The sequence below is a fragment of the Ixodes scapularis genome, unplaced genomic scaffold (assembly GCF_016920785.2).
Source record: "Ixodes scapularis isolate PalLabHiFi unplaced genomic scaffold, ASM1692078v2 ptg001152l_1__unscaffolded, whole genome shotgun sequence".
Classification (NCBI taxonomy): domain Eukaryota; kingdom Metazoa; phylum Arthropoda; class Arachnida; order Ixodida; family Ixodidae; genus Ixodes; species Ixodes scapularis.
The window spans coordinates 1,140,730-1,167,719 of NW_024610105.1; the positions used below are offsets into that span (position 1 = coordinate 1,140,730).

The 26,990-nt window shown below is 50.3% G+C and overlaps 1 protein-coding gene across 1 annotated transcript in view; it reads left to right on the forward strand.

The window, feature by feature from the left end:
* Positions 1 to 26,990, forward strand: part of LOC115320859 — a 120,623-nt gene that overhangs the window by 72,728 nt on the left and 20,905 nt on the right. The window contains exons 9-11 of the mRNA XM_040209978.1: positions 10,362 to 10,411; positions 14,981 to 15,089; positions 21,361 to 21,540. Of these exons, the coding sequence (XP_040065912.1) occupies positions 10,362 to 10,411; positions 14,981 to 15,089; positions 21,361 to 21,540 (339 nt within the window). The remainder of the gene's footprint in view (positions 1 to 10,361; positions 10,412 to 14,980; positions 15,090 to 21,360; positions 21,541 to 26,990) is intronic.

Below are 26,990 nucleotides of genomic sequence, written 5' to 3' on the forward strand. Positions count from 1 at the left end.
TTATATTCTCGGGATCTGGAATTCATACACGATGGAAAAGCTTCACGTTATTTAACAAAAAGGTTTAGTGTTTTAGAGCGCAGCTCTTAGGGGCCCTTATCCAGCCTGAGCGGCGTCGGCGTCGCCGTCGGCGTCGGCGTCGGCGTCGGCGTCGGCGTTGGCGTCGGCGTCGGCGTCGGCGTCGGCGTAACCGCGCCCCTCCCTCTCCTCCTCCTCCTCCTCCTCTTCCTCCCCCTCCTTCTCCTCCTCCCCTCATTGTGTAGTATGGTCCGGGCGGGTCACGTGACCTCGGGGGGAGGGGGTCACATGACCCGTTTCCAGCCTGTGCGGCGTCGGCGTTGGCGTCGGCGTCGCCTCTTCCCCTTCTCCTCCCCCTCCGCTCCTCCTCCTCCCCCCTCCTCCCCCGCCAAGGTCACGTGACCCCGGGGGGGACTACCCTCCCCCCGCCGGTCACGTGACGGCCCGCCCAAGGTCATGTGATCCCGTCCCCTCGAGGTCACGTGACCCCCCGGACCTCTGCCCTCCTCCTCCTCCCCCTCCTCCTCCTCCCCTCATTGTCTAGTATGGTTCGGGGGGGGGGAAAGGGTCGCGTAAGAGCACAGCTCTTACGCGACCCTTTCCGGCTTGAGCGGCAAGGAGGAAAGCAGTACGAAGGTGGAGGAGGGGGGGAGGAGAGACGAGGAGGCGGAGGCGAGGGGAGGGGAGGAGCTTGAAGGACGAGGAGGTGGTAAAGGAGAGGGAGGGGGAGCAGGAGGGGAGGAGGACTAGCAGGCATGATCGCGAGGGAGCAGGAGGAATATACCCTCCACTCCTCCTCCTCAAGAGCTGCGCTCCAATTCGGCGTTACAGGAAGTTGTAAACGGCTTTCACTTTTTTTTTTGTTTTTTAAGTGGACACGGTGTACCGTTCAAGAGAGAACGAGCGAAGTGCATTGTTACAAGTAACAAACAATGAGTCGAAAATGAATTTTATATCTTTCTATATTGGTTGAAGTACCTACTACGCAATCTGACATTAAAGTCGGGTAAATGCAACAAGCACACATGAATCTATAATGAAAACGCCTTGACAAAAAAGGCGACATTCGACACGATTCTGACAGTGTTTAAGAAACGGGAGTTTACATCACGCCTAGTTTCTGCAGTAACAGCGTCCGAGTACATCACGCCTAAAAGGAACCTACTGTTTAAGACATGGGTATTTCTATCGGATGTAGAATGGCGGTTCGACAGGTTGACCTCAAAGCGAGAAACGTTCGGTATTATTTTTGTTTCGCCTGCTAAAACAAGTTCCGAGTGTATCTGTAAATCACGAACCGGAAGTTGCGCTGCAGTGAATTGGCATTTGGGAAACCTTTTCGAAATCCGCGAGTTTTAGCACGCTCTTCAGAGTATTGTACAGCTTTTTAAAATGGCTTCAATGCATTTTTTAACTCTATAAAAAAGAAAAAAAAGTTGCGAGAGCGGTAACAACCATTGTTGTTATCCATAGGTCGTTGGTACGAATGGGGCTGGAAGGAAGGAACATTTTGCCCTTCCTATAAACCAGGGTTGGGCAGAAATACTCAAAAATGTATTTGGAAATACAAATACTGGGATACATTAAATAAGTAGCTAAAATACTGATACTAAGATATATCTGTAAAAATGTATCGCAATACGTATCGGAAATACATTTTAAAAACACGCAAAAAGTATTTGGAAATACAAATACAGGAATACATTTTAGGGAGGGCAGAAATACAAATACAGAAATAGTGATACTGCAATACATTTTCCAAATTTTTTGAGACGCCAACTGAGATGAAGCTTGAAGTTTGAAGTGGATGTTTTCGATCCCGAAATTACTGTCCTGTAGGCTTGGCACTTTGCCTTGAAAGTAGTGGTTTTGGACGACAGGGAGTCTTTAATAGACCCAAAAAAACGTTCCATCAAGGGCTGACCGCGGTCCCTTCCGTGACATCCTGTCTGTGTGACGAGGGAATCCTGTCAACATTGATCACATGATGTCACGGTGGAATGAACTAGTATTCTTTATCTGTAGGTGTGGCCTTGAACATGAAAATTTACCACGCTGCTGTGTGAAAGGACAATACGTACTTTCGTTGTAGGTTACCTAGTTGAAGATCGTACATGCAGTGTCATTTGGAATTTCTGAAAATAGTGGACCTCCTGAAGCATCTTGGAATACATGTTTTATCTTCTGTTACGGTTGAAAAAACGATACGGTAGCATCCCTGTTCTGAAGGTCCTTACTACCGACCCTCCGCCACCGACGCACGGATTGCACTCCTCAAGTTTTGCCTAGCATTATCCAAACAGAGACCTTGTGGATTGCGAGCTGATATTGCCGGCACAGGTGCGAGCTGTCCGAGAAACAGCGGTCTCGAGACGAGTCGCGGGAGTACGTAGACTGGGATGGCACAGGCACAGCGAGGCCACTTCTGGCCTCCTTCTGGGTTTCGGATCACCAGAGCAGCGGGTCACGTCCATGTCGGCTGATGACGTACCCTTGAGCCGTGCAATATTACGGGCGCAGCCGCAGATGCATTCGAAAATGTCTTGAACATCACAGCGTGAGTCTTCCTACTATTTCACGTCAACCACTGCCAGGCTCGTGCTGCAACGGAATGTGACTCAGCTTTGCCGGCTGGGTGTACTGTGTTCGCTAAGGCGAGAGCGACGGTTAGCAGCGGGCATTAGATGCCAGCAAACAATGACACAAGAAATCTCTACCTAAGGACCTGCGGCAGAAGATGTTCTGACTCCACCTCTGGCACGCCACCTGGTTCGAGTCCCCGACTACGCAGCACTTCTCAGAACAGAGAAGAGGACGCATAGAAAAATAGTTTGCAGAATCAAAAGGAACCTTGGTCAGCATAGTAACAATGCCCCAGCATCTCCATGACTCTGGTGCCATCAGAAGTAAAAAAAAAAAAAATGCGTTCAGATTTGTTTCTTTTTTTTTCTTTTTTTCCGGGGCGGGGGGGTGGGGGGGGGGGGGGGTGGGGGAGTCTTTCTCAAGAAATGTAACGAAATACATTTCACCCTGATTATATCGCGATACAAAGAAACATTACAAATGTATTTCGATACAGGAATAGAGATACTGGTGAAAAAAATGTATCGCGATACAGAAATACAGATACGAAATGTATTTCTGAAATACTATCGCGATAGATTTGTATCGCGATACTGCCCAACCCTGCTATAAACTCAGCGGTGCCGGCAGCGGCTCGGGGCGATCATACGATTCATGACTTCAGCGCGAGCCTTCACGAAGGACGACCAGGCAATGAACCTTTCCACAGTAAGTTACTGCGCATGCGTACACCCCCTCTTTTGTCATCGCTTCCTGTTTTTGATATTTCGCAGGACAAAGTTCCCGTCGACCAATATATTCAGCACCAGTTGTGGTGCGTATTTCGTCTTTTTTCCCCATTCTCGTTTGAATATACGCTAGTATGAGTAGAAAAAGGCAACGAAGATCAATACAACAGCACGATGCCAGGACTAGGAAGGACGTGTCCTTTCGAAGCTCCGCAACCCAACCCAGCGCGCCCAAGTCAATCATGGTCGACAAATTTGCAGCCACATTTGCTGCAGTTCTACGCCAGTCCTTGGCCCAGCCACCGGCTCAACCAGGACTTGCGACACCCATCAGCTCGGCCTCTTCGCCATGGTTCCGGCCGGCTCCAACACCGGCCGTATCCACCGCCATGACAGCATCCCAGCGCCAGCCCGCCCAGGCCCTGCCGCAAGGTATGCTCAACTTCTGCAAATCGATGGTAGGCCGCTACCTCGAACAAGTATCCGAAGCAGACATGCACGCCTGTCTCCAGACGGCGATTTCTGAGGTCCGTTTGAAACGCAACTCAAAACTCGGCCTGACTAAGGATCCATCACACCAAGCCTCGTCCACTCCCAAGCCTAACACGGGGCAAACCACTACCATCCCGTCACGAAAACCACCGAAGAAAAAACTCGACAACGCCGACGTCGCGATTGAACACCACGCGCCCGGCGACCAAGACATGGAAGCGGGGTCGTCAGAAATGACCCCGTCGGCGACAACAGCTGCCCAAAATCCTTCCTCAAGTGGGCTCTCCTCTTGCTCTGATGGCGCTGCCGCGGCCTCAACGTCGCTGTTCACCTTCACAGCTAACAAGGAAGAAAACAGCGACAACGATCACAACTCGCCCCACCCATGGGTGACAAAGCTTTCGAAAAAAGCGGCCAAGAGAGCACGCCTTAGCGCGAAATCCAACACGCGCACCGTGGACTCCCCGCCTAAACCCAAAACGCAAGAGCGCCACATAATCACATTGCGCCCAAAGACCAAGACAGACGTCACAACTCTCCCAAAAAAAGGGCTAATGGAGGCCATCACCGCCTCCGTCCAGCTCGCACCGGGTGCTGTCTCCATTAAAACCACCAAGGAAACCAACACGATAACCGTCATGGTAAACTCCGAGGCCACCGCCCAAACCCTTCTTGCCATTACCGAAATCCATATTGCTGGGAAACCACCTCTACCCATCCAGGCGTACAAGCCAGTCGGCGACAACCAAATCCGCGGTGTCATCTATGGCATCGACCAGGGAGAAGACAATGTTTCACTGATGGCAGGCCTGGAGACTGAGGGGTCAGTGATTGTGGCAGCTCGGCCGATGAGCCGAGGAGGCAATACTGCACTCATCACCTTCCAGGGAACCCATCTACCCAGACACGTCTGGTACAGGCGCAGCGTCCTGCAGGTACACCCGTACAGGGCACGAGCTGTGACCTGCAGCAACTGTCATAAGATCGGCCACAAGCCGGACATCTGTCCAGAACCCCAGGTCTGCTCCACGAGCGGAATGCCCCACGAAGAGACAATGGACGACCAAGGAAACGCGACCTGCCCTTCCCCCATCCCTTTCTGCCAAATGTGCCGAAAGAATGGACACCTGGCTACAGACAAATACTGCCCAAGGAGACTTGATATTGTCCGCAAAATTCGAGAGGCGGCGCGACGGCGCACCACTCCTCCGGGGTCTCAAGACAACTCAAAGCGCATCCGACAAGACTACCACAAGAAGCGGGGAAAGGGTCAACAGCCTGCGCCCCAGCTAACTGCTCCTACAACGATTACCATCGACCCTGCCATGCTGCTCCAGCTCTTCACGGCCATCGCCGCCCAGACCGGCACTGCCGTGCAGAGCAACCCTAACCCCCCAGCATGGCAGTAAACGTTACCCAGTGGAACTGCCGAGGTTTGCGGTTACGTGCCGCAGAACTCAAAGCCACGCATCATAACAAACCACAGGAACGCCCAGACGCCTACCTACTGCACCACCGTCAAGCTGACCGGCTATAAGTCCTACGCAAATCCCTCGATACCGTCCGTTAGGGCGGGCCAGTTCGGAGGCCGGGAAGGACAAGCCATGGTCTACCTCAAGAAACACTGGCCGCAGCACAAGATCGACCTTCAGCAATGGTGCACGGAACATCAGGAAGTGGTAGCCGTCCGAACCACCCAGCAAGACATTCCTGTCATTCTGGTGTCCGTGTATTACCGACCTGGGGCTTCCCTCAGGGAACCCAGGGACCACGGATGGATTGCTCACCTCGACGGCCTTTACCCAAAAGAGCAAAAGATAGTCGGGGGAGACTTCAACCTCCAACACACAGCGTGGGGCTACGCCCAGGACACCTCGGCAGGCCAAAATCTTTTGGATGAAATGACCCACCACCGCTACACCCTGATGAACACCGCAGGGATGAAGACACGGCTGAGCTGCAACGCTCGGCAGAAACACACCACCCCAGATACCACCTGGACAAACAGCCCACACACGGCCAACCACACTTGGAAGCCGGAGGCCGACACTCGCGGGAGCGATCACCTGCCCATCAGGATAGTCCTGGCCCTCAACGGATCGGCGGCCTCCAAGCCCGGGAAACGGCTCGTACATGTCGTGAACTGGGACCTGTACCGGAGCAAACTCCAAAGCAGCACAGCACCAACGGTCTTCGAGTCCATCAAGGAGGGCCTCCTGGCCGCGGCCACGAAGAAACAAATAAAGCTCGACACTCCCATCCCGGACCTTCACCTGTTGAATCTCTGGGCTCGGCGGCTGAGGGCTCTACAACGCTACAGAAGAGGCCCGAAAAACGCGAGAGCCTTGAGGGAGGTGACAAGAGCCACGGTAGCTGCCCGCAAATATGCGGTTCAGCTCGATCGGCAAAAGTGGCTGGAGTTCAGTGCCTCGCTCTCGGAAAAAACATCTGCTCAAAAACTATGGGCAGCCACCAGAGCCATGCTGGGCAAAACAAGGGATCGCGCAGCGACCCTCACGCTCGCACTCACGACAAACAAGACGGTTGAAACGCTGGCGCAAGAGGCTGGAGACACGCTCTTCCCCCAGCCAGCGGCGACCAGCACCCCACCAGCTGTGGGGGACCCATACGAAAGGGTCAAGATCAACGAGAAGGACCCCATGAACCAACCTTTCACCAGAGGAGAAATGGAGGACGCTCTACACCACGGGAAACCAAACGGCGCTCCAGGTCCGGACGGAATAACCACCGCCATGCTCCGAAAGCTTCCCGAAGCCACAAAAACTCGGCTTCTTGAAGACATTAACGAAGTGTGGCGCACTAGCAACATTCCAGACCAGTGGAAACTCTCCACTGTTATTCCAATTCCGAAGCCCGGCAAGAAGCCGACCACCCTAGCCAACTTCCGTCCAATCTCTCTCACCTCCTGCGTCTGCAAGCTGGTGGAGAGAATGCTACTTGGCCGCCTCTCCTGGTATCTGGAGCGGACGAAAGCCTTTCATCCGACGCAGACAGGGCTCAGAACTGGCCTGGGCACGCAGGAAAGCCTTATCCTACTCTCCAAAGATCTTATTCCAAAGCCCATTCCACAGAAATTTAAAATCAGAACAGTCGTCGCGATCGATGTCAAAAAAGCCTTCGACAGCGTCCCACACTGGGCAATTGTCCAAGAAGCGCGCGCCCTCGGCATTGAAGGCCGCGCATTAAATTTCATCAAGTCTTTCCTCGAGACTCGCACCTTCGCGGTCCGGATCGGCAAACACCTGGCAGCGCCAAAACCGAACAAAGTAGGAGTTCCACAAGGGTCCGTTCTGTCCCCACTTCTCTTCAATTTGGCCATGGCGCGTCTCCCCGGTCGACTGCAACAGGTATCCAACCTCCACTTCACCATCTATGCGGACGACGTTTCCCTCTGGACAGTGCGCGGCAACGTTCCGCAACAACAGCGCGCCCTCCAACGGGGGATCGACGTCGTGACAAGTCACCTCCAAAGCGTAGGCTTAACCGCCTCGCCGGATAAGACAACCTACGTAGTCATAGCCCCCAGACGGGAAAGGGACGCGAACATAAGCTCAGCTCTTCACTTGACTCTCGCGGGCCAACCGATCAGATCAGCACCTGAGGTACGCATCCTAGGACTCCAATTCCACGAGGATGGCACCGCAAAGGCTTGGCTAACAATGGTCACCCAACAGTGCCAGGCAGCACTAAACGTCATTAGAAGGATCAGCGGCACCAGAGGAGGCGCGGACGAGGAAGTTGCCCGCCGCATGGTGAAAACCCTCATCGTCTCCCGCATCTGCTACGGTGCCCCCCACTACCGACTTACCAAAACACAATGGAAGAAACTGGAAATCCTTACCAACAACGCAGCTCGAATTGTCACTGGCCTCCCCCGATATACACCGCTAGACAAGCTCAAGGCACACGCGAAGCTCAACACGGCTCGAGAAACCGTAGAGGAGAGAGCACGAGCTCATCTAGAGCGACTCCAACACTCAGCCTCCGGACGACAAATCCTAGAGATGATCGGCTCAGATATCAGAGCCCTTCCCCCTCTCCCGGAGGTTGACCCTCCATGGAGCGACGATGTGTGCCTCGTGGACGACCGACCGGTACCAAGGGGAGCCGGGCCCAGTCGCCCTGGCAAGCAAGCTTGCCAAGTGCGACAGCACTGCAAACTCGCCCAAGAGTGGACGGACACCAACGAGAAGCTCGCAGTATACACTGATGCGGCTTTCGTCTCCTTCCCTAAACCGATTTGCTCCGCTGCGGTTGTGATTCCCCGCCTAGGAATCACCATGGCCGAAACATTGCCCGGCGGCACATCGGTCAAGGGCGGAGAACTTGGAGCTATCCAACTGGCACTGCGTACCGTCATCGAGAAGGAAATCCGACCGACACACCTACAGATTTTCACTGACTCTGCGGCTGCATTAATAGAATGTCGCTCTCGCCACTCCCCGAACAAGCGAGTTAAGGCAATCCGAAGGATGGCCTCCGACCTAATTGCAGCCGGTACAACCATCAAAGTGTCCTGGATACCTGCCCACGCAGACATTCAGGGCAACGTACAAGCTCACTGCATGGCCCGCGCGCATCTGGATTCCCCCCGCGAGCCGAGTAGTGTGCCAAATCACCTACAAGAACACGGGTACTCGCTCCCGCCTGAGGTTGGCGACGATGGCGAAGACCCAGACTACGACCCTGAGGAGGCAAAACAGCTCGTTAAAGAATCCTCAAGACAGACCCTGAGGGCAGCCCTGACCCCCTGCGTAAATCCGCTCCCGGGCGGAATGGGCAGGGGATCAACGGTGCTGCTCCAGAGGATAATCACAAACACCACATGCACACCGGCACGCAGGACGCATTGGACCAAGCCACCCACATCACCCCATTGCAGCTTCTGTCAAGACCCCAGCCTTCTTGCCGACCAAAGCCACTTACTCTGGGACTGTCCGGAGCTGGAAGAGATTCGTCGAAAACACATACCACCAGACGTATCCAGCATGGAGGAATGGGTCCATCCTCAGGGCCCTCCCGACAAACGTCGGGCGGTTATGACCACGCTCGTGGATTTCATCCACGATGCGGGGCTCACCGCCTATCTTTAACCAACCTCAACCCCTTCCCTTGGCCATAGATCCAGGCTTGTAAGCCACCAATCTCAGCCCCGTTCTCCCTCCCCCAAAGGCCAATAAACGCTTTCTGAACTGAAGCACGATGCCAATGTGTACTGACGGGCGGAGATGATTTACGCTCGCCTTTTTTGTAGTTCGGCAACAAGTAAGCAAACCGCGCTCATTATTTTAAAAAGGTCCATTCTTCTGGTAGGATAGGTTCCCACGGAGAGCTATCGCTGTGAAGATTTCCGCATCTAAAACCGAGGAGCTTCTCAGCCTTCTTTTCTCCACCAGCTCTGCAATGCACCTGCTTTGGGTTCTCGTGTTATAGACACCAGGCAGCGGCTTTTGTATACAGCTTTGTTTATTAACTACAAGAAATGGTTTATTAAAAGAAAATATGCTGTGCACAGAAAAGTGAAAACATATAATGTGACTATTTTTAGATTTAACTGATAATTTCATCGAAGAAAAGTCGATACATGGGAGGGTTTGAGGATATAAAAGAGGTTTGAGAAGAAAAGCCGAAAACGCCATTCCAACCTAAATTAGCCACTCAGTCGTGCCTTAGAAAAAAATTGAAAGCTACAAATTGCCACTAGCTCTTGAGAAAGTAGCATAAAATGAGACCACAACTAAAGTTTAGTGTGTCTGTTGGACGTACTATCGGGGAAAAATGAAATGCGAACAGAGGAGCGCGTGGCTCGCGGTACAGGCTGCGCCGCCTGGAAGTGAGCCTAGGGGCGAGGGTGCGTGGCCTACTTCGATGTGTTCTCGCCCCTCGATTGGCGCTCTCCCAGCTTTGGCAGTGCGACTCTCAGTGCGCTGAAAGCTGTCACCGCTATCTTTGCCTGCTCGGCGAGTGCGGCGAGCTTTTTTGCACCGCACGCGCTGAGCCAGCAAAGATAGCGGTGATAGCTTTCAGCGCACTAAGAGGCGCACTGCTGAAGCTTGGGGAGCGCAGAGGGAGGGGCGTGAACACGTCGGAGTAGGCCACGCACCCTCGCTCCTAGGCTCACTTCCAGGCGGCGCAGCATGTACCGCGAGCCACGCGCTCCTCTGTTCGCATTTCATTTTTCCCCGATAGTACAATCATTTTTAGGTGCCCCTTCCAACCTGGTGAGTAGCTATTAAAATTCAATATTAAAACAAATACGAAAAAAACTTTTTTTTTTTTAAATTGTCTCGGAAGCCTGCCTTTGAATGAACTAAAAAAAACATCTATTAGCTGTTTCTGCTTACATACTGATTAATCGGTGTAATGTATTTCTCTTTTACCCGTTTTCGCATTACGTCAATCATACAAATTTATATTTATGAATAAGACGCTGGTAAATGTTTCCGAAAGCGCAACTGTTGAAAAGTGTATACTCAATAAATGTGCACTAACCATCATAGAACGAATTTCTACATGCAGGCAAGCATTGGCAATACAAGTTGGGAACACGATGGATACATCACTAGAAGGTACGCAGCGTTTAACCATCCAAAATAAAGTCTACGTATTGTTGGGGGCAGGGTTAGAATGCAAAACCTCATTCGCCTGCAGCACGGATTTGTTGTCTTTTACTTAGTTTTGGCTGCGCATGCGACGACGTGGCATCAAGATTAGCGCTGGGATCGAGATTTTATTGAATGAAGGTCCCAGACATCAACAGGTCCAGGTCATCGACAATCCTTTTATAAACGCATGTGAAGCGTCCATAGAGGTTCGAAGAACGTCTGACACACGACTTGGGGAGATGGTCTTGAACTCAGCCTCGGCATCCTCGAGATTAGTTAACCCCTATTTGCCTCTGCCTTGGGGAAGCTCATTTAATACCATTCACGAGACATCCTGACAACGTTATGAGCTTTAGTTTGACTTTTTGCACGTCGAACAATGTCTGTTCGGCGTCTGCTTGACAATTTCTTTAAAGTTCAAGCGCGGGACGTCCTGATAGCGCCCTGAGTCTTAACTCGAAGTTCTCGACTCGAATAAGCGCGTATCCCACGTCTGTCTGGGAACGCTATTTTAACGTCCAGCATGAGATGTCCTGACAACGTCCGGCGCTTTAGTTTGACGTACTATACATCCCACAACCTCTATCCAGCGTCCACTTGGGTCGGTTTTTCTTGTCGTCAGACAGGTCCAAGCAAAACCTTAGTTCGACGCAGGCTGACTCTTACAGCCTATACAGTTTAGTATCGCTAATATGGATACCTCCGATATCTCCAAAACGCGTTTATAGTGTGAGTTGAGCACAGTTAAGAGTCTAAAATTCGTGTTTTTACCACTTTCGCCCCCAAATATTTTTTGTAAGATGAAGAGAGGTAGGGGACCTCCCCTGACCTTTCTTGGTCTTCAACTGATGTTCTACAATCCTCGAACTGCGAGGGCCACTCCAAACCACTGGCGCGCCTTATTGCAGTTTCGTCGTAAGCCTTCCCAGTCATTTCAAATGTTTCTGCTTTATATTTGCCAAATCGTTTGACACAGAATTGATATTAGCTCTCGCCCTGGTTTGTGATGTAAGCTGAAATCACCATGATCCTCTCGCACGTGTTCCGCAAAACGCGGGTAGCACAGCTCCAAGTGTCCTCAGAACGACGCCATTTCCCATAACAAGACATGAATGCACAGTCGCCCAATTTTTAAATAATATCACGCGACCGTCGACCGACAGGTCGGCCAGCGCTGTGCCGCGGAGAAATACGGCGTAACGGGAGAGATTAGGCGCGTGCGCACAAAGCTCTCTCCGGTGCGAGCGTCGTCTGTTAGGCTATTCTGTTGGTCGCACACAGCCCCTGTTCCTTCTCTGCTGACATAGCTGACCGGCTTCAAGTAAAGATCTGAACAGCGCTTGTGACGTGATACCGTGATTCTGCTCAGGCGTAAAAAAAAACCGCGCGTCATCTCGTTTAATTTAGTTTATTTTTATTCTTTTATTTTTTGTTTGCGTCCACTTTGTCAGCACCAAAAAAAAATAATACGATGACGCGACAAACTGAATGCAACGATGCATTAAGCTATATACCGCAGCCAATGCTACGAGCTATCAAAACCAATCCAGCGCTGTCACCCTGCCACTTGACATCGTGCTTCCACGTGCAGTTGTGCCCAGCACGTGACACACTTTTAGCGATCAACTGGCCAAGATGGCTCGTAGCGTCGGCTGCGGTACAACACAAAGGGAAACGGAGTATAAACAATCGGCTCAACGCGCTCCTTTGCTACGGAGCAGGGGCTGTGTGCGATCAGCGGAACAGCCTAGCAAACGACTCTCCTCGCAGAGGGCTTTGCGCGCACGCGCTTAATCTCTCTAGTGACGCCGCTGACGCCGCATTTCTCCGCGGCACGGCACTGCCCGTCCCGGCAGTCGGCGCTCGCGTGATATTATTAAAAAATTGGGCGACTGTGCACGCCTTCGACAGCTGCGTGTGCAGCTGTCGAAGGCGTGTTGCCTTTTGCTTTTAAACTACGTATCTAGTACCAGAACTTTCGGATGGCATCTTACATTTAGTTTGGGTCTGGATGCAGGTTCGCGACTCTTTATAGTGCGCGTTTGACTTGTGAGCCTTTTCTCGATAACCTATCGAGGTGTAACTAACGAGTGAGCCTTTTCTCGATAACCTATCGAGGTGTAACTAACGATTGATGTAAATTTCGCAAGTTTCCTCTAGAGGCACTGGACGTTATTAGAAGCTGGACCTGGACTTATTTCAACTTGAACACGTTTCGAAGAGGCTGAGGCAAAAGCGTGTGGATATCATTTCCATTTGCTGTTTACTATATCAGAAATTAGACTCATACTTTTCCTAAAATAGAGTGAGTCTGACTCCGACTTTTATAGAATTGTGTGCAGCACATGGGGGCTAGGACAGTATGCCGGATTTTTTCTAAGCTACTTTATAACGATCTTCGGATAATGATACGGCGAAGAACATGACCACTACAATGTACACGGTCTCTTTCTGCTTGTGGCAGATGACGTCTTAAGGTTTTCTAGCCTCGATAACGTGAACGCATTTCAACTCGAAAACGATATTAATTGGCTGGAAAGTCTGCTGCATCCAGGCAGCCGTCCCCCACAGCAGCCAGGTGAATGGTTACAGGATGCACAAAATGGGAATATCGTAATCCACGTACGTTGAACGGGGCGACCGGGTGTCTTGTCATCACAGGCAAAGTTCAGAAAACGTAAGCACTCAGAAATGAAAGGATGTTTGCTTTACAAAATGTCGCTACGCAAAATCATAAAAGAACTGCAGCGGCGGGGGCATGTTTTGTGGAGATAAATTCAGTTCCAGAGATTATGTCTTTGTAACATCTTCTGCATCATGCAAGATAAAAACGCGTGTAGCTTCTGGCATAGCCAATGACTCTGGTCTCCCGACCTTGACACATTAGTGAGTTGGTAAACTGTCAAATTATTTTTCATTACTCAAAACGTTTATTAACTATTACTTTTTTTTAACTTGTGTCCTTTATATGACTGCATAATAAGAATATTGTTCATCATTAAAAAAAACTGTTATTCAGAAACTTTCACTGTTCAATTTTCGTACTGGACTCTTGTAAATCTCTTCATTCAGATGCCCTTGAAGTATACAAAACTTCAGTGAAGTGAACTGAACACATTGTTATGGTTCGGCTATTCTCGTCATTGCCACAATAGGGCAGGAGACACTACACGAATGCATGTAGAGGCATTGATGGTCACCAGCCCATACCAAGTGTTGAAGCAGTCCTCATATCCAGTGATGAACCGCATTCAAATATCGTCACCGCGGGGATTGCCAAGACTGACGACAGAACCCTGGGTATCAGATTGTTGACAATGTCAACATCGCGATTCCAACAACTACGTCATCTTGTTTGGCAAATGAAATTAAAAAAAAAAAAAAACATTCGTTTTAATCCCTGACATTTCGCGGCTACAAAGAAGCTTCTTGGTCGGCGGCGTCGCATGCGAGTATACTTGGGAACTCATAGTTCAAGTAAGATTTTGTAACATGACAAAATATCCCTACCCAATATTTGTGTATGGCCCCTTTAAAATTATCACATGGATGAACTATGTATGATCATGTGCTATATTTTAATAATCTCTAAACTGACAGCTCGGTGTGAGCTACGCACTCTCCCGACCTATCCATATGACCCATTTCATCACCTGGTCCTGCTGTCTGTGGGTGGGTATGTGTGGGAGCACGGTAACGGATGAAAAGATAGACGCATCACTGGCCAAGCGATCGCGTAGCTTCCCTCGTACTGTCACTTTACGGCCAGCGAGTGTAATCGTGGGCAGCGGCAGCCGTTCCCGCTCAAAACAACAAATACCAAGTGCCGACTCTGTCACATAGCGTACATTGAGCAGACCAGAAGTTTCCGATTTGGTGCCTCCCCTCGCAAGCTTTGAAAACCTATTTGAAGCACGGATTGTCATATTTGGTATTCACGAAGTATGCTATAATTTTGGACACGTACATTCCGTCATCTAGGTATTGACCGCTGCCTTCGATGTTATATTTATGCGGCAACGTTAAAAGCAGGCTATCATTATAGTATACATGTGGTATGCTAGAACTAAGGTTTCTGCGGAAGAGCTTAGTAGAAAAATAAAATTGCACTCGATAAAATTAGGCTACGGTTCTGGTTTCTGTAGCACAAGCGTTTTCAAACATTATCGCATTCAAGTGTTTATCTGCGCAGCTCGATGATCCGATTAGGAGCGACGCTCACTTCTGCATTTTTAACATGATCCTGATTGCTTGAGTTAGGAGAATGCACAGATAAATCCGGGATTGTAGGAAAGTCTGAGCTTGAATTAAAACTGGCCGGGATGAGGATATGGTTGACTGAAAGAGCTCCCAGAATATGTATCCCTGATTTCAAGATCATTGGATATGCCCCCGGGAGTCGGTCGTGGCCACCAAAATAACACATTGAGGAAAGTCGTGAAGTCGCATGTCACCATCTGAGCGTATGCCTTCTCATCTGGTCAAGCGACCTCATTTTTAAATGATGAGTACTATATATTTTGCATTTTTTAGGTGTGGCCTTCACAGGCTCTGCGTGCACGAAATCAAGAGTAGGAATTGTAGAAGACACCGGCTTTACTCTCCATGGACTTACCGCCTTTGCGCATGAAGTCGGACACATGTAAGTTTCACAGGATTCAATATCTATGCAAAGAGAGTTATAGAAAATAAAATGTAAAATATTATGCCACCTTCATAGGCCGCGGAAAAGTAGGTGCGTTAAGGATAGACCTATCATTAAGAGTCGTCTTCAAACGTGTGATATCCTGTTTAGCTACCCAGCCTGGCCAATAACGGCGACTGCAGGTGGAAGAAACGGATGGAAGAGCTAGCTAAAAAAATCTTAGTTGAAAAAACCGTATCTCGTTTGTAGAAAAGACGTCTGAGCTCCACGGTGTTCTGGCTCGAACTGTTCGTTTTTATTCTCGTGCCTCAGGAAGCTCGCGCAGCGAGTTTAAAAAAAAAAAAAGAAGAGCAATTATTTCATTTCTCGGAGCTAGCTCCTATCAGCGGCGAGATGTTTTGGTGGCACCCTCCTACGGTTCCCCCTTGTGACGTCATTACATTGCAAACAACAAGTTCGATGGTGTTTGTAAATAGCATGGTGGAAGCTTGAAATTATTGCGCTCTCAAAAGGACACTGCCAATACCATCAAAATTAAAGTTCTTTCATTCCTCTTATTTCCGTCGATGATAAATCCTTTTCTGACGTCATAGTCAGCGTTCGGCCAATCGTGGAAGGCCGACCACAGCGACGCTTTCAGTCGCGCACGTCGCCAATAGGGCTCCCCCCTGGCAGCATAGAGCACGGTAATACAAATAAAATTGTAGTTGATCCAATGGTGGCAATAACAAGAAGAAGGGTGTTGGGAGTTATGTGGCCCATGAAACAGTTCTTGGTTTCTTGGTTTCCTGGGTGTCACAAGTTGCTCCGAGTATGAAGGATGAGAACTTGAGTCCTGAAATGCGGGTTTGATTTGGCCCATGGCGACGATTTCTCGGTGTCCGTGAATGTCAAGAGTCATGGTCTTCTCGGTGCGCTCGAGTATCTTAAAGGGTCCCTCGTAAGGTGGCGTGAGACTTTTCTTCTTGACTTCTTTTCTGACGAATGCGTGGGTGGAAGTTTTCAATTTCTGACTTACGAAGATCTGAGAATGGGGCGTCCAAGGTTGTGTGGGCTTCAGTTCTTGCATGAAGTGCCTCAAGTGGTCTAGGTACACTTGGTGTGGAATTGTTGGAGTGCACTTGGTAATATGGAAAAAATTCTCCAGGGAGTCGGAGTGGCGATCCATAAACCAATTCAACCGAGGTGCATTCCAGGTCTTGTTTGAAGGCGGATCGAATGCCGAGAAGGACGAATGGGAGATGATCGACCCAGTTGAGACGTCCATCTCGTGCCGTGATTGCGGCCTAGAGCTGTCAGTGTAACCTCTCCACCATGCCATTGGCTGACGGGTGGTATGAGGTAGTGTGCACGTGGTGCGTGTCGAGGAGCTGGGCTAAGGCAGCAAACGGCAAGCATTCGAATTGTCGTCCCCGGTCCGTAGTGACGGTGGATGGACATCCGAAGCGGGATATCCAGATGTCGATAAAGTTCTTGGCGACTGTCTCGGCAGTGATGTCGACCAGGGGAGTGGCTTCGGGCCACCTGGTCTAGTGGTCGACGCAAGTCAAGATGTACGTGAAGCCTCGGTATGATGGCACGGGGCCCACAAGATCGAGGTGAACATGGTCGAACCGTGCCGAGGGGGCACGGAATGGTCTCAAAGGTGTGACAGTGTGTCGGCTCACCTTAGAGCGCTGACATTGAAGGCAGCGTCTGGCCCAACCTCGTACATCCATGTTCATTGTAGGCCACACATAGCGAGCTGTCACCAGTCGCTGCGTGGCTCGGATGCTCGGGTGGCTGATGTTGTGGATGTGGTCGAAGACCTGCCGACGAAGTGCCAATGGGACGAAAGGTCGAGGATGTCCCATGCTCATGTCGCAGAGGATGGCACCGGTGCAGTGAGGGAGGGGAATCCGCTTCAACATTAAAGACTTCAGCGTCTCAGGGTGGTTGTTCAATTCAAAGTCGTCTTGTTGCGCGGCAGCGATGCGTTCGAAGTCTACTCCTCCAGAGGTTGCTGAAAGTGCTTCGACGCGGGAAAGAGCGTCCGCTGCTGAGTTGTCTTCTCCTTTGATGTGACGGAGATCTACCGTGAACTCTCAGATGTAGGCGAGTTGTGGAAATTCTCGGGAGCAGTAGGCTGTGTGATTTCCATGAAACGCGTAAGTCAAGGGCTTATGGTCCGTTAGGACGTAAACTCGTAACCTTCCAGGATGTACCTGAAGTTCCGAAGGGCAAGGTAGATGGCAAGGAATTCTCGTCCGAACATACTATATCGCGTTTCCGCGGGTTTCAGTTTCTGAGAAAAGAAACCTAGTGTCCTCCACTGGCCGTCAAGAAGCTGCTGTAGTACAGCACCTAAAGTTGTACTGGACGCGTCGGTCATGAGCCGGGTAGCAGCTTCAGTTTGTGGATGGACCAGCAGGGTTGCGTTGACCAAGGCTTCCTTCACGGCGGAAAAAGCTCATGCAACTTCATCGGTCCATTTAAGTGACGATGATGGCGCTTTCTTGGTCTTCAGCAGGTCCGTCATAGGCTGTAGAATTTCGGCACAGTGGGGAATAAATCCACGGTGGAAATTTACTAGCCCGAGAAATTCGCGAAGCTTTCAAAGTAAGGTAGGTTGAGGGAACTCGCGTATTGCCCGGACTTTTTCTTGGAGTGGTAGGATGCCCGACGGTGTTATGTGGTGGCCGAGAAAGTCCAGCGCGTCGACACCGAAAACGCACTTCTTCGCGTCGATGACGAGGCCATACTCCTGCAGCAGGTCGAACAAAAGTCGCAGATGTTGCTCGTGTTCTTCCGGAGAGGAGCTGGCCACGAGAATATCATCAAGGTAAGCGAAGATGAAGTGAAGGCCTCTGGTGACTTCGTTTATAAGGCGTTGGAAAGTCTGCGCGGAGTTACGGAGGCCGAAGGGCATCCAAACGTACTCAAAAAGTCCGAACGGAGTTGTGATGGCGGTTTGGGGCATATCCGCTGGCTCGACTGGAATCTGGTGGTAGGCCTTAATAACGTCTACCTTGCAGTAGATGTTGGTGCCAGCTAGGCCAGCGGAGAAATCGTGAATGTGTAACAAGGGGTACCGGTCGGGTACCGTGCACGTATTCAAGGCGCGATAATCTCCGCATGGCCTCCAGTCGTTTGGATCCTTCTTAGGGACCATGTGAAGAGTTGACGCCCGATTGCTTGAGGAGGGGCGTATGATGCCAAGCTCGAGCATATGTTCGAATTCTCTGCGTGCGATGTTAAGTCGCTCGCCGAAGAGTCGACGAGGTCTCGCAGAGACTGGAGGGCCGTTGGTAATGATGTGCTGGGTCACGGCGTGCTTGGCGGGTACCGCCGTGTTGCACGGTCGGGTTATGGCTGGGTATTCTGCGAGGATGGCTTCATATCTTGAAGACGCCGCCAAAGGGCGCATCGGAGAAGCTTGAAATGACGAAAGAATACTTTGAATGGTGAACGATGTCGTAGCATCCGTGAGGCTTCTGCCACGCATGTTAACGGCCAGGCCAAAGTTCGCCAAGAAGTCCGCTCCCAGTATTGCCTCACGAAGGTCTGCAACAATGAAGACCCAGCGGAAGAGTCGTCGCAGTCCAATGTCAATGGTGAGGGATCTCTGGCCGTAGGTGGCGATGGCAGAGCTGTTGACTGCTCGTAGGGGTCTAGTGTGCTGCGTCTGGTGACGGTTTAGTCGTTACGCTGGCAGGACGCTAACCTCGGCCCCCGTGTCCACCAAAAAACGTTGGCCAGAGATCTTATCCATGACGTAGAACAAGCGGCTTGGGTGTTGGCCGTAGTCACTTGCCGCTATTAGTGACGGGCTGTGGGGTTTTCCGACCAGGAACATGGTTGTTGGCAGCGTGTGGCACGTTCTGCATGCCGCCTGTGGTACCAGCAGAGCGATCTGTCGGCTGACCGTGAGGTGCGTCTCGAGGATGAACGAGTTTGAGACATATCTCGCCTCGTTCGTCGGGAAAGTGTCTCGTGCGACGGCCTCATAGCGGCAACAGCGCAGGATAGCTGTTCCATGCGCGCCTCGAGTCTCGAAAGGGCTGTTTGCCACGCAGGCGGTTCGTGCGATGTGATTGTCGCGATGGACAGTAGGAGTACTCAGCGGTGCGGTCCGCAAGCATCGCCAGGCGGTCTAGCGGCATGTCGTCCGCAGCTGCCAGAACCATGCGTATTCCTTGTGGAAGTTTCTGGAGAAATAGCTTTCGCAGAATAGGGTCCTGGGAGCCGGAGGCTTGGGGACCGAGCAACTGCCGCATCTGGTGAAGAAGTTGAGATGGGCGACGGTCTTCCAGCTCCTGGGCTGTGAGCAGCGGCTGGATCCTCGTGCGCTCCGAAGCTGTCGTCCGCTCGAGGAGGACGCCCTTCAGGTGGTCGTAGGTGTCGTCAGGTGGAGGCCGGGACAGAATGTCGTCCAGCTCGTCGGGGACGGCCGGAGGGAGGGAGGCGACGACATAGTAGAACCGAGACGGCTGGAATGTTATGCGGTGGAGATGAAACTGAGCCTCGATCTGGGTTATCCAGACTCGTGGAGTTTTCGGCCAAAATGCCGGAAGCCGGAGCTGAATGGCCGTGAGGGCAGTGTCGGGAGAACAAAGTGGCGCGCCGTCGCCGGTAGTGTCACCGTCTTGCGCCAGGTTCTGCATGCTGGCTGTGGTCGTGGTACGAGGCGGCGGAGGCCTTCGGATTCCGGGTCACCAGTTTGTAGAAAAGACGTCCGAGCTCCACGGTGTTCTGACTCGAACTGTTCGTTTTTATTCTCGCGCCTCAGGAAGCTCGTGCAGCGAGTTTAGAAAAAGAAGAAAAATTATTTCATATCTCGGAGCTCGCTCTTATATCGTTAATGTTAAATAGCAAGCGAGAGAGAGAAAGAAGAGCAGGTTACTGTAGATCGGACAGTTTGATACTTCAGCCCCATGTTCCAGAGAGAGAGAGAGAGAGACAAAAAATTTGTTAAAGCCAAAAAGCAGCCGCCGGATTGCAAAAAAAAAAAAAGTACGTATTTTTTTTTAAAGGTTTATCAAAGTTTTAGGCGCTGGAGAAAATCAGCCATCTGCTTTAAGTATTTGTTTAGAGCTCTTTTTGTTCGCTCTATGCACATTGAAAACCACGGCAAAAAAGCCCCAGTGCGCACCTGATCTTGCCAAACAGTCGTCTCCTTACGTATGATAACGTCCGTCTGCTATGGTCACGGAATATCAATGTACGCGCACACAATCCCAGCGCCTGAAGCTACAAACGCACAATCTTTCGAATATCGCCTGCTACCAACGCGGCAACGATTGCTTGGGCTCCAAGCTGCCTCCAAGCAAACCGTTTTAGGTGCAACCAGGCCTCTCTTCGCTCGGAGAAAATGGGAAAAATATCTCAGGCCCGAGCGTGCAGGAAGCCTCGTCAGAGGCGCTAAGGGTTGGCTAGGCTACCGCTACCAGCTCTCAGCGTTCATCTCGACTACGGCGCGTCCGACTTGGTCTAGGGCTGTCGCGATCACTTTAGCAGACGGCCTTCGAAACAGCGTCTACTGTTGCTGGCTTCAGTCGCAATGTTCGTGCGTTCGTCCACAAAGAAGTCGCTTCTTTGCCATAAAGACGCTGACAATAGCAGACAGACTTTATCGCGCGGAACGAGGCAGCGAGGTGGTGAGATCACTTGCGTACTCGTGCTGTTTCGCCGTGCTTTTCAATGGTGGAACGTGAACAAAAGAGGTTAAAACTACAGAAATAAACGCAGATGGCTAATTTCCTCCAGCGTCTAATAATTGTTGAGCCTTACACGAAAACTGGGTTTTTAACTTGAAATTCGGACGAATTTATTTTTGTACTTCAGCATGGTGCTAAAGTGCCAGTTCACCGAAAATTATGGATTACGACTAAAATATATTATGCCTATTTCATGAACTAAAACTGTTCAGTTATTGCCTGTTGAATTCAACGCGAAGCCAATTAATTGTAAAACGGGGATCATTGAGCAAAAGTTTAATTTCCTCGTAATGTTTCTAATAGGGTTTCGTTTTATGTGTTTTCAACCGGGCGCCGACAGAAAAATTTCAGCAGGTCAATAACTTTAGTTAAGAGGTAAATAATTGTTCAAGAAGTTTTGATCTTCCTCTCACCTTTTAGGCTTCTGAGGGAGGTTAGAGAAACTTGAATTATAAAAGAGGAGAAGAAATTTATATGACAGCATCTTATTTAGTGGTCAATATTTTTTCGTGTTTTCTGGCATTCGCATTAAAGCTGTGTCTGACTAAAAAGTATCTGTTTTCAATCTACAGACTTGGCTGCCCTCATGACGGGAGCCCAGCACCAAGGAATCTGCCAAAGGCTCCAGGATCAGAAACATGTTCAAACAGCCAAGGGTTCGTAATGAGCTCAACAATGAGCGTCGGTAATCATAACAAGAATATATATCGCCTATCGAGCTGCTGTCAAGCCAATATTCGGCATGTTCTCACGTAAGACCTACTTGAAGAAGTTGCGTTTGGTTATATAATGTATCAATGAAGTGGTAACTAAAACAAAACACGAATTTTTTCACTGATTAGATTACGCCATTACCTGGTGTGGGCAAACGCTGACGTGTTTTTGAACAGGTGTTGGTCTACACACTTGTCCTTGCGGCCACAGCCCATGTCAGTGTCCACGCAATCTTATTCGTGCAACTATTTTCTTTTTTTTTTTTCTGTAGCAGTTGCTGTTAGTGGCCCGTTTTCCTGTTTTGCAACGGCATGGGCATAAACTAAAGGTTACCACGATAACTTTGCCGGGAAAATTAATGTCACGTGACCTGACGTCATGAGACCTACCGACAAATTCAGGTTTCCCAAGCTCCGAAATGATTGAAAGACAAAATGAGGGCCTCAGTCGTTAGGTATGAAAAGAATTCTGAGTAGGGTGACCACCTTCCTGCTAGTGAAATGCGGGACACGTGGAGCAGATTGGGGGGGGGGGGGGGGGGGATTTATTAAGACGCACACAACGAACGAAGGATCTGTTAACACCTTTATTAACCCATACTGTTTGTACACCTTCTAATTGTATTGCAGCAATTAAGCTCAAATAATTTTGACTACCAGTGGTAGATTATTTTGAATGCCAAAAATGGTATTACATGTGCCGAAGTTGAAAACATAAAAATCGACTGTACCAGAACTCAATGCATCAAATGGAAGTAAGAAACAGTACATATTTTTCTGGTTATTGTTTCCTGTCCACGCTTACTTCAATCAATATGGTGCTACGCAAATTTTTTAACATTATGTTCTTTTTTGACCGCTGCATGTGTGGCTGCCTTCACTAAAAAAGAAAAAATAATCCACAGCAAACCTTTCGCATTGCCATGGTGCTACACAAATTTTTAACATTGTGTTCTTTTTCGACCGTTAGATGTGTGGCTGCCTTCACTAAAAAAAGAAAAAGAAATATACAGCAAGCATTTCGCATTGGCATGGTGCTACACAAATTTTTAACATTATGTTCTTTTTCGACCGTTGCATGTGTAGCTAGCTCCCTTCACTAAAAAACAAAAATCCACAGCACACCTTTCGCATTGGCACGGCAATTCGAAAATAATTACGACCTTTTATATTTAAACTTTAGGCGATAACTTTTTCGTACAATATTTTCCCACCAAAGGGAGAGAGGCACAACGGCGCATGCGCGTCGATCCTGTTGCAAGAACGACGGTCGCTTCCCGCAGTGCTTGGATAGATCATAGAACATGGCGTACCATTTCGATTCACACCATTACTAGCGACCTCCTCACTTCACCGTGCCCCATCTTTCGGCAGCACCGTGAGTTGCGGAGTGAATTTTACGACAGTGTGAAATGCGGGGCGTTTTGTAGATTTGGGACTTTCTCGGGCGGGACGCGGGACACGAGCCCTCAATGCGGGACAGTCCAGCGAGTCGCAGGACGGGTGGTCACCCTAATTCTGAGTGTACGGCTTTTGTCATAGCACAAGTAAACAGAAATGTAGGCCTTTTCGTCTGGTCGGGCGACCTTCACCAGTAGTGGTCCAGGAAAATCTATTTCCACCACTTCGAAGGGGGGCGGCTCGGTTAAGACGCTCTTTCGGCCACGGAGCGGTCGACGCAGTAGCTGGCTTCAGCCTTCCTCCTCGGCAAGCGTTCCAATGGTTTACCTCCATCTTGACTAGCTGGTGCACTCACGGCACCCAATAACGATCGCGGACCTCGTTCAAGGTATCCTGGTCGCCACCGTCAATCGTCCGTCAGTGTGCGTCGTTGACGACGAGTTCCGTAAGGGCGCGAGATGGTGGCAAAAGCTGAGGGGGAGGGGGGGGGGAGGGGGTCTGACGGCCACGTCGACGTGTGCATTCTGAAGCCTCCCACCAACTCTAAGCCGTCCATCCGCAACCATAAAGGGTCTTAACAATGTGACATCGTTTTTTGCACTTCGGTTCCCTCCTGTATTTGCCATTTTGATTCTGTAGGCACTTTGTACCTTTAATATCCAGTAGTTCTCAGCTCGCCCGAGCTCCTCAGTCGTAAGTGGCCCCTCGGCCCGTTCTTGTTTGTTTCGGCTGTTCGCGATGAAACGTAAAATCCAAGCTGTAACTCGCAGGGGTCTGAGGAGGCGACTGCAGCTGCTCAGATTCAGTAGCTCCGACGTCGTCTCTTCCGCGGTGTGCAGCACGTGGTGCTCCCGACTTCGTTCATTCTGCATCGCCGGTATGCTGTCGCGCAACACCTCTCTCTTCGGCCAGGCGCCAGGTTCCGCAGAAGCCATTCGGGCCGTGCCACCAGTGTCGGCTTTCGATCAACGCCTGGGCGCCGATTCCCTCGTGAACATGTCCGCTGGGTTTTGACTTCTCGGGCAGTGACTCCAGTTTCAAGCTTGGGGAGGGGTCGCTTTTGGTTTGTTTCTCATTCACCTTGTTTCCGACGAAAGGCTTTTATTTTGATGCCTGGCCTTAATCCAATGAAGTGCAATTGTTGAGTCAATCCAGTAGAACGTCTTCACCTGCAGATTCATTGTCGTGATAAGGCAGCGGGCAAGACGCGTTCCCATCAAAGCTCCCAGCAGCTCTAGGCGAGGAAGCCTCAGCCACTTCAGCAGCGCCACTCGAGACTTTGCAAGTACGAGGCTCGCAGATGTGTTCCCTTTTTCGTCCTCTACGCGTAGGTAGGCGCACGCCCCGTAGGCTAGTAAGCTTCCGTCACAAAACATGTTGAGCTGCATTGATTTGGCGCTTTCTGTCAGGCACGGCAAGTACGACGGCCGAAGGAGAGGGTCTTCAAGCATGTGAGCCCCATACATCACTGCAGCTACTCTATGGCAAGATCGTCAGGCAACACCATATCTCGGCCGATCTTACGTTCCCACAGCTGCTGGAATATGATCTTTACTCAAATAATGTATGGTACGACAAGGCCCATGGGGTCGAACACTTGAGCACATGCCCGTAACACAAAACGCTTGGTTTTTGTCGCAGTGATGACAAAAATGTAGGACATTTTCCATGAGAATCATCAGTGTATCTTAACTGCGCTGCCATACGAGTCCGAGGACTTCGCTTGGTTCTTCGGATGCTATTTCTTCGTTCTCATCACATGCGTTCGGTACTTAAACTGCGCTGGACGTCCACTTGCGCAGTCGCATTCCGGCCTCGGCCATTATTGCGTTCGCATCACTGTAAATCGGTCTGGCTTTACCAATTGTAGAGGCCCCGACAAGTAGGTCGTCTACGTAAAACCCACCCCGTAATCGGTCAGCTGTCTTTATGACGTGCTCTTCCGCGTTCTTCAAGTGGCGCATAAGGTTTGGGGTCAGCTAGAATAGACTGGACGTGGTACCAAATGGCACTCTGGTCATTCTCCACTCTTCAACGTCTGGTGCCGTTCCTGGTGTTGGCTTCGTTTTCGTCCACGAGAATCGTAGGGCACCCCTGTCGGCGAACACTAATCCGCGAAAACGTTTTCTCCATTTCGGCTGCGATGGCAACCTGAAATAGCCTCAATCGCACCAAAACCTGCACCATGTCGGCGTTAAGCTTGGGACCCTCTTCTGTGAGCTGCATCCGGGTCCATGAGGTGATGCATAAAGGCGATCCGTAATTTTGTTGTGGTAGAGCTGCTACGTACCGCTGCCTGGTGTGGGGTGTAGTTTACTCGTTGGGAGTCAGCCATGAATTTCTGCCGTGGTGCCCTTTCAGCTTGGCCTGGCGTCATGTAGTTTCTTGTGGGTCTGTCGTATTCACCCAGAAGTTGCACGTTTTGCGATAGTCGTTGGAGAGGTACCTCCAGTCGTTTGTGAGCCACGGATTGATTGTCCTGAAGGTCTTGCCTAGTTTCTTTCCACGGCAATGCAACTTCATAACGGCCGTCCGCTTTCATGATTGTGCGTTAAATTTCGCTTCATACAGCCTCCAGTTCCGCGTTCTTTGCTTGTGACTCGTCAGTAATTTTGAGACTATCAAACTTTCAAAAGCGACGGAGTGTCACATCGCTGCCGTCGTGTGTCCACATGCTCATGTTCAGGACGCAGACCATCGTGTTTGCACTGCCCGACAGGGAGCTGCGCAGGGACATTGGACCCTAGAATGTCCAGCCAAAGATGGTGTCGATGGCAACCATGCTGTCATTTCTTCTAAATCGACGAACCTCGCCTCGCGTGATCCTACAAGGCTGGTCTGCACCCAGGAGAAAACTGATGCCAAGTCGGGGCTCCATACCTTAGTTCAGTGTCATGTCCGCGATGAGTCGTCCGTCAGCCTCGATACTCATTATGAAGTCATGGTCCCCTGGTACTTGCAAGATGTCTTTGCAGGTGAAAGGCACCTCGATAGCCTCGAGGACACACTCCTTTCCGTCACACTGACTACGAAGGATTACCTTAACCAGCTTGTTCGTTGGAGCGTGTCGATGATTTTCCGAAGGTGGTCAACTGGAGGCTCGTAGTGCTGATCGCTTTAAGATTTAGCTTTCCTGCAACGTCGGTGTGTATGAAAGTCCGCTTACTTCCTCCACAGATGACGCCGCGAAAGTAGCTAGTTGCACGATCTCCCACGGTGAATGCTCGGAAAGTCTGCAGACGCACTCCTGAGTCCATCGTAACTTTAGAGTAAACGACGCTTGTTGTGTTGACATTGGTGTTGATATCTTTCCTTGGAGTCCGAATCTGATCACACATGAAACTTGCGTGCCTGCCACCACTTGATTTACATTTCATCTTCCGTCGGCTGTCTTTTGCGCGTGTCCTCAGGTTGTGCATCGGAAGCACTGTATATCATCCGGGAGCCGTTTTTTCCTTCTGCTTAAGGACTAGGCCACCAGGACAGGACTCTGTCAGGACCCCGGATTCGCCCTATGTTGTACAATTTGGATGTACTCCTTGAGGAAATTCCAGTGCGCCGCCCCTTGCCTTTTGCCGTGCTCAGACACCACGTGCATGCTGGAGGCTCATGGGACGGCGAAGAGTTATCAAACATGGAAATATATCACTGTGCTACAGGTTTTACTTGAGCTAGTTGGTACTTACTTGAAGATGGTCAGCTGAACCTCACGGTTTTTCTAATTTGTAGTTGTTCAGCTGACCATATTCTAGATTTCTCTCTTAATTCCTGAACGAAGAAAGGGTAAAAGCACAGGCGAGCTGGTGAAGAACTTCCATCGTAAACCGGAGACACGGAAAAATAAAAAAACGGACAAAACAACAACAAGTCTCAAACACAGCTTCTAGTTTATTTGAACACCTCCGCTCTTATATATACACAACAACCCTCCTCTCCAAAGGTCGACACACCTCCTCTCCACTCCATCAAGGACATCTCAAACTGAACCAATGACACATGCTACCTCCCTTCCTTTCATACCAACCAAAAACTGACCCCTTTCGAATCCATGAAACAGGCACTCAAACCCTGCTAACAAGGAAAACACC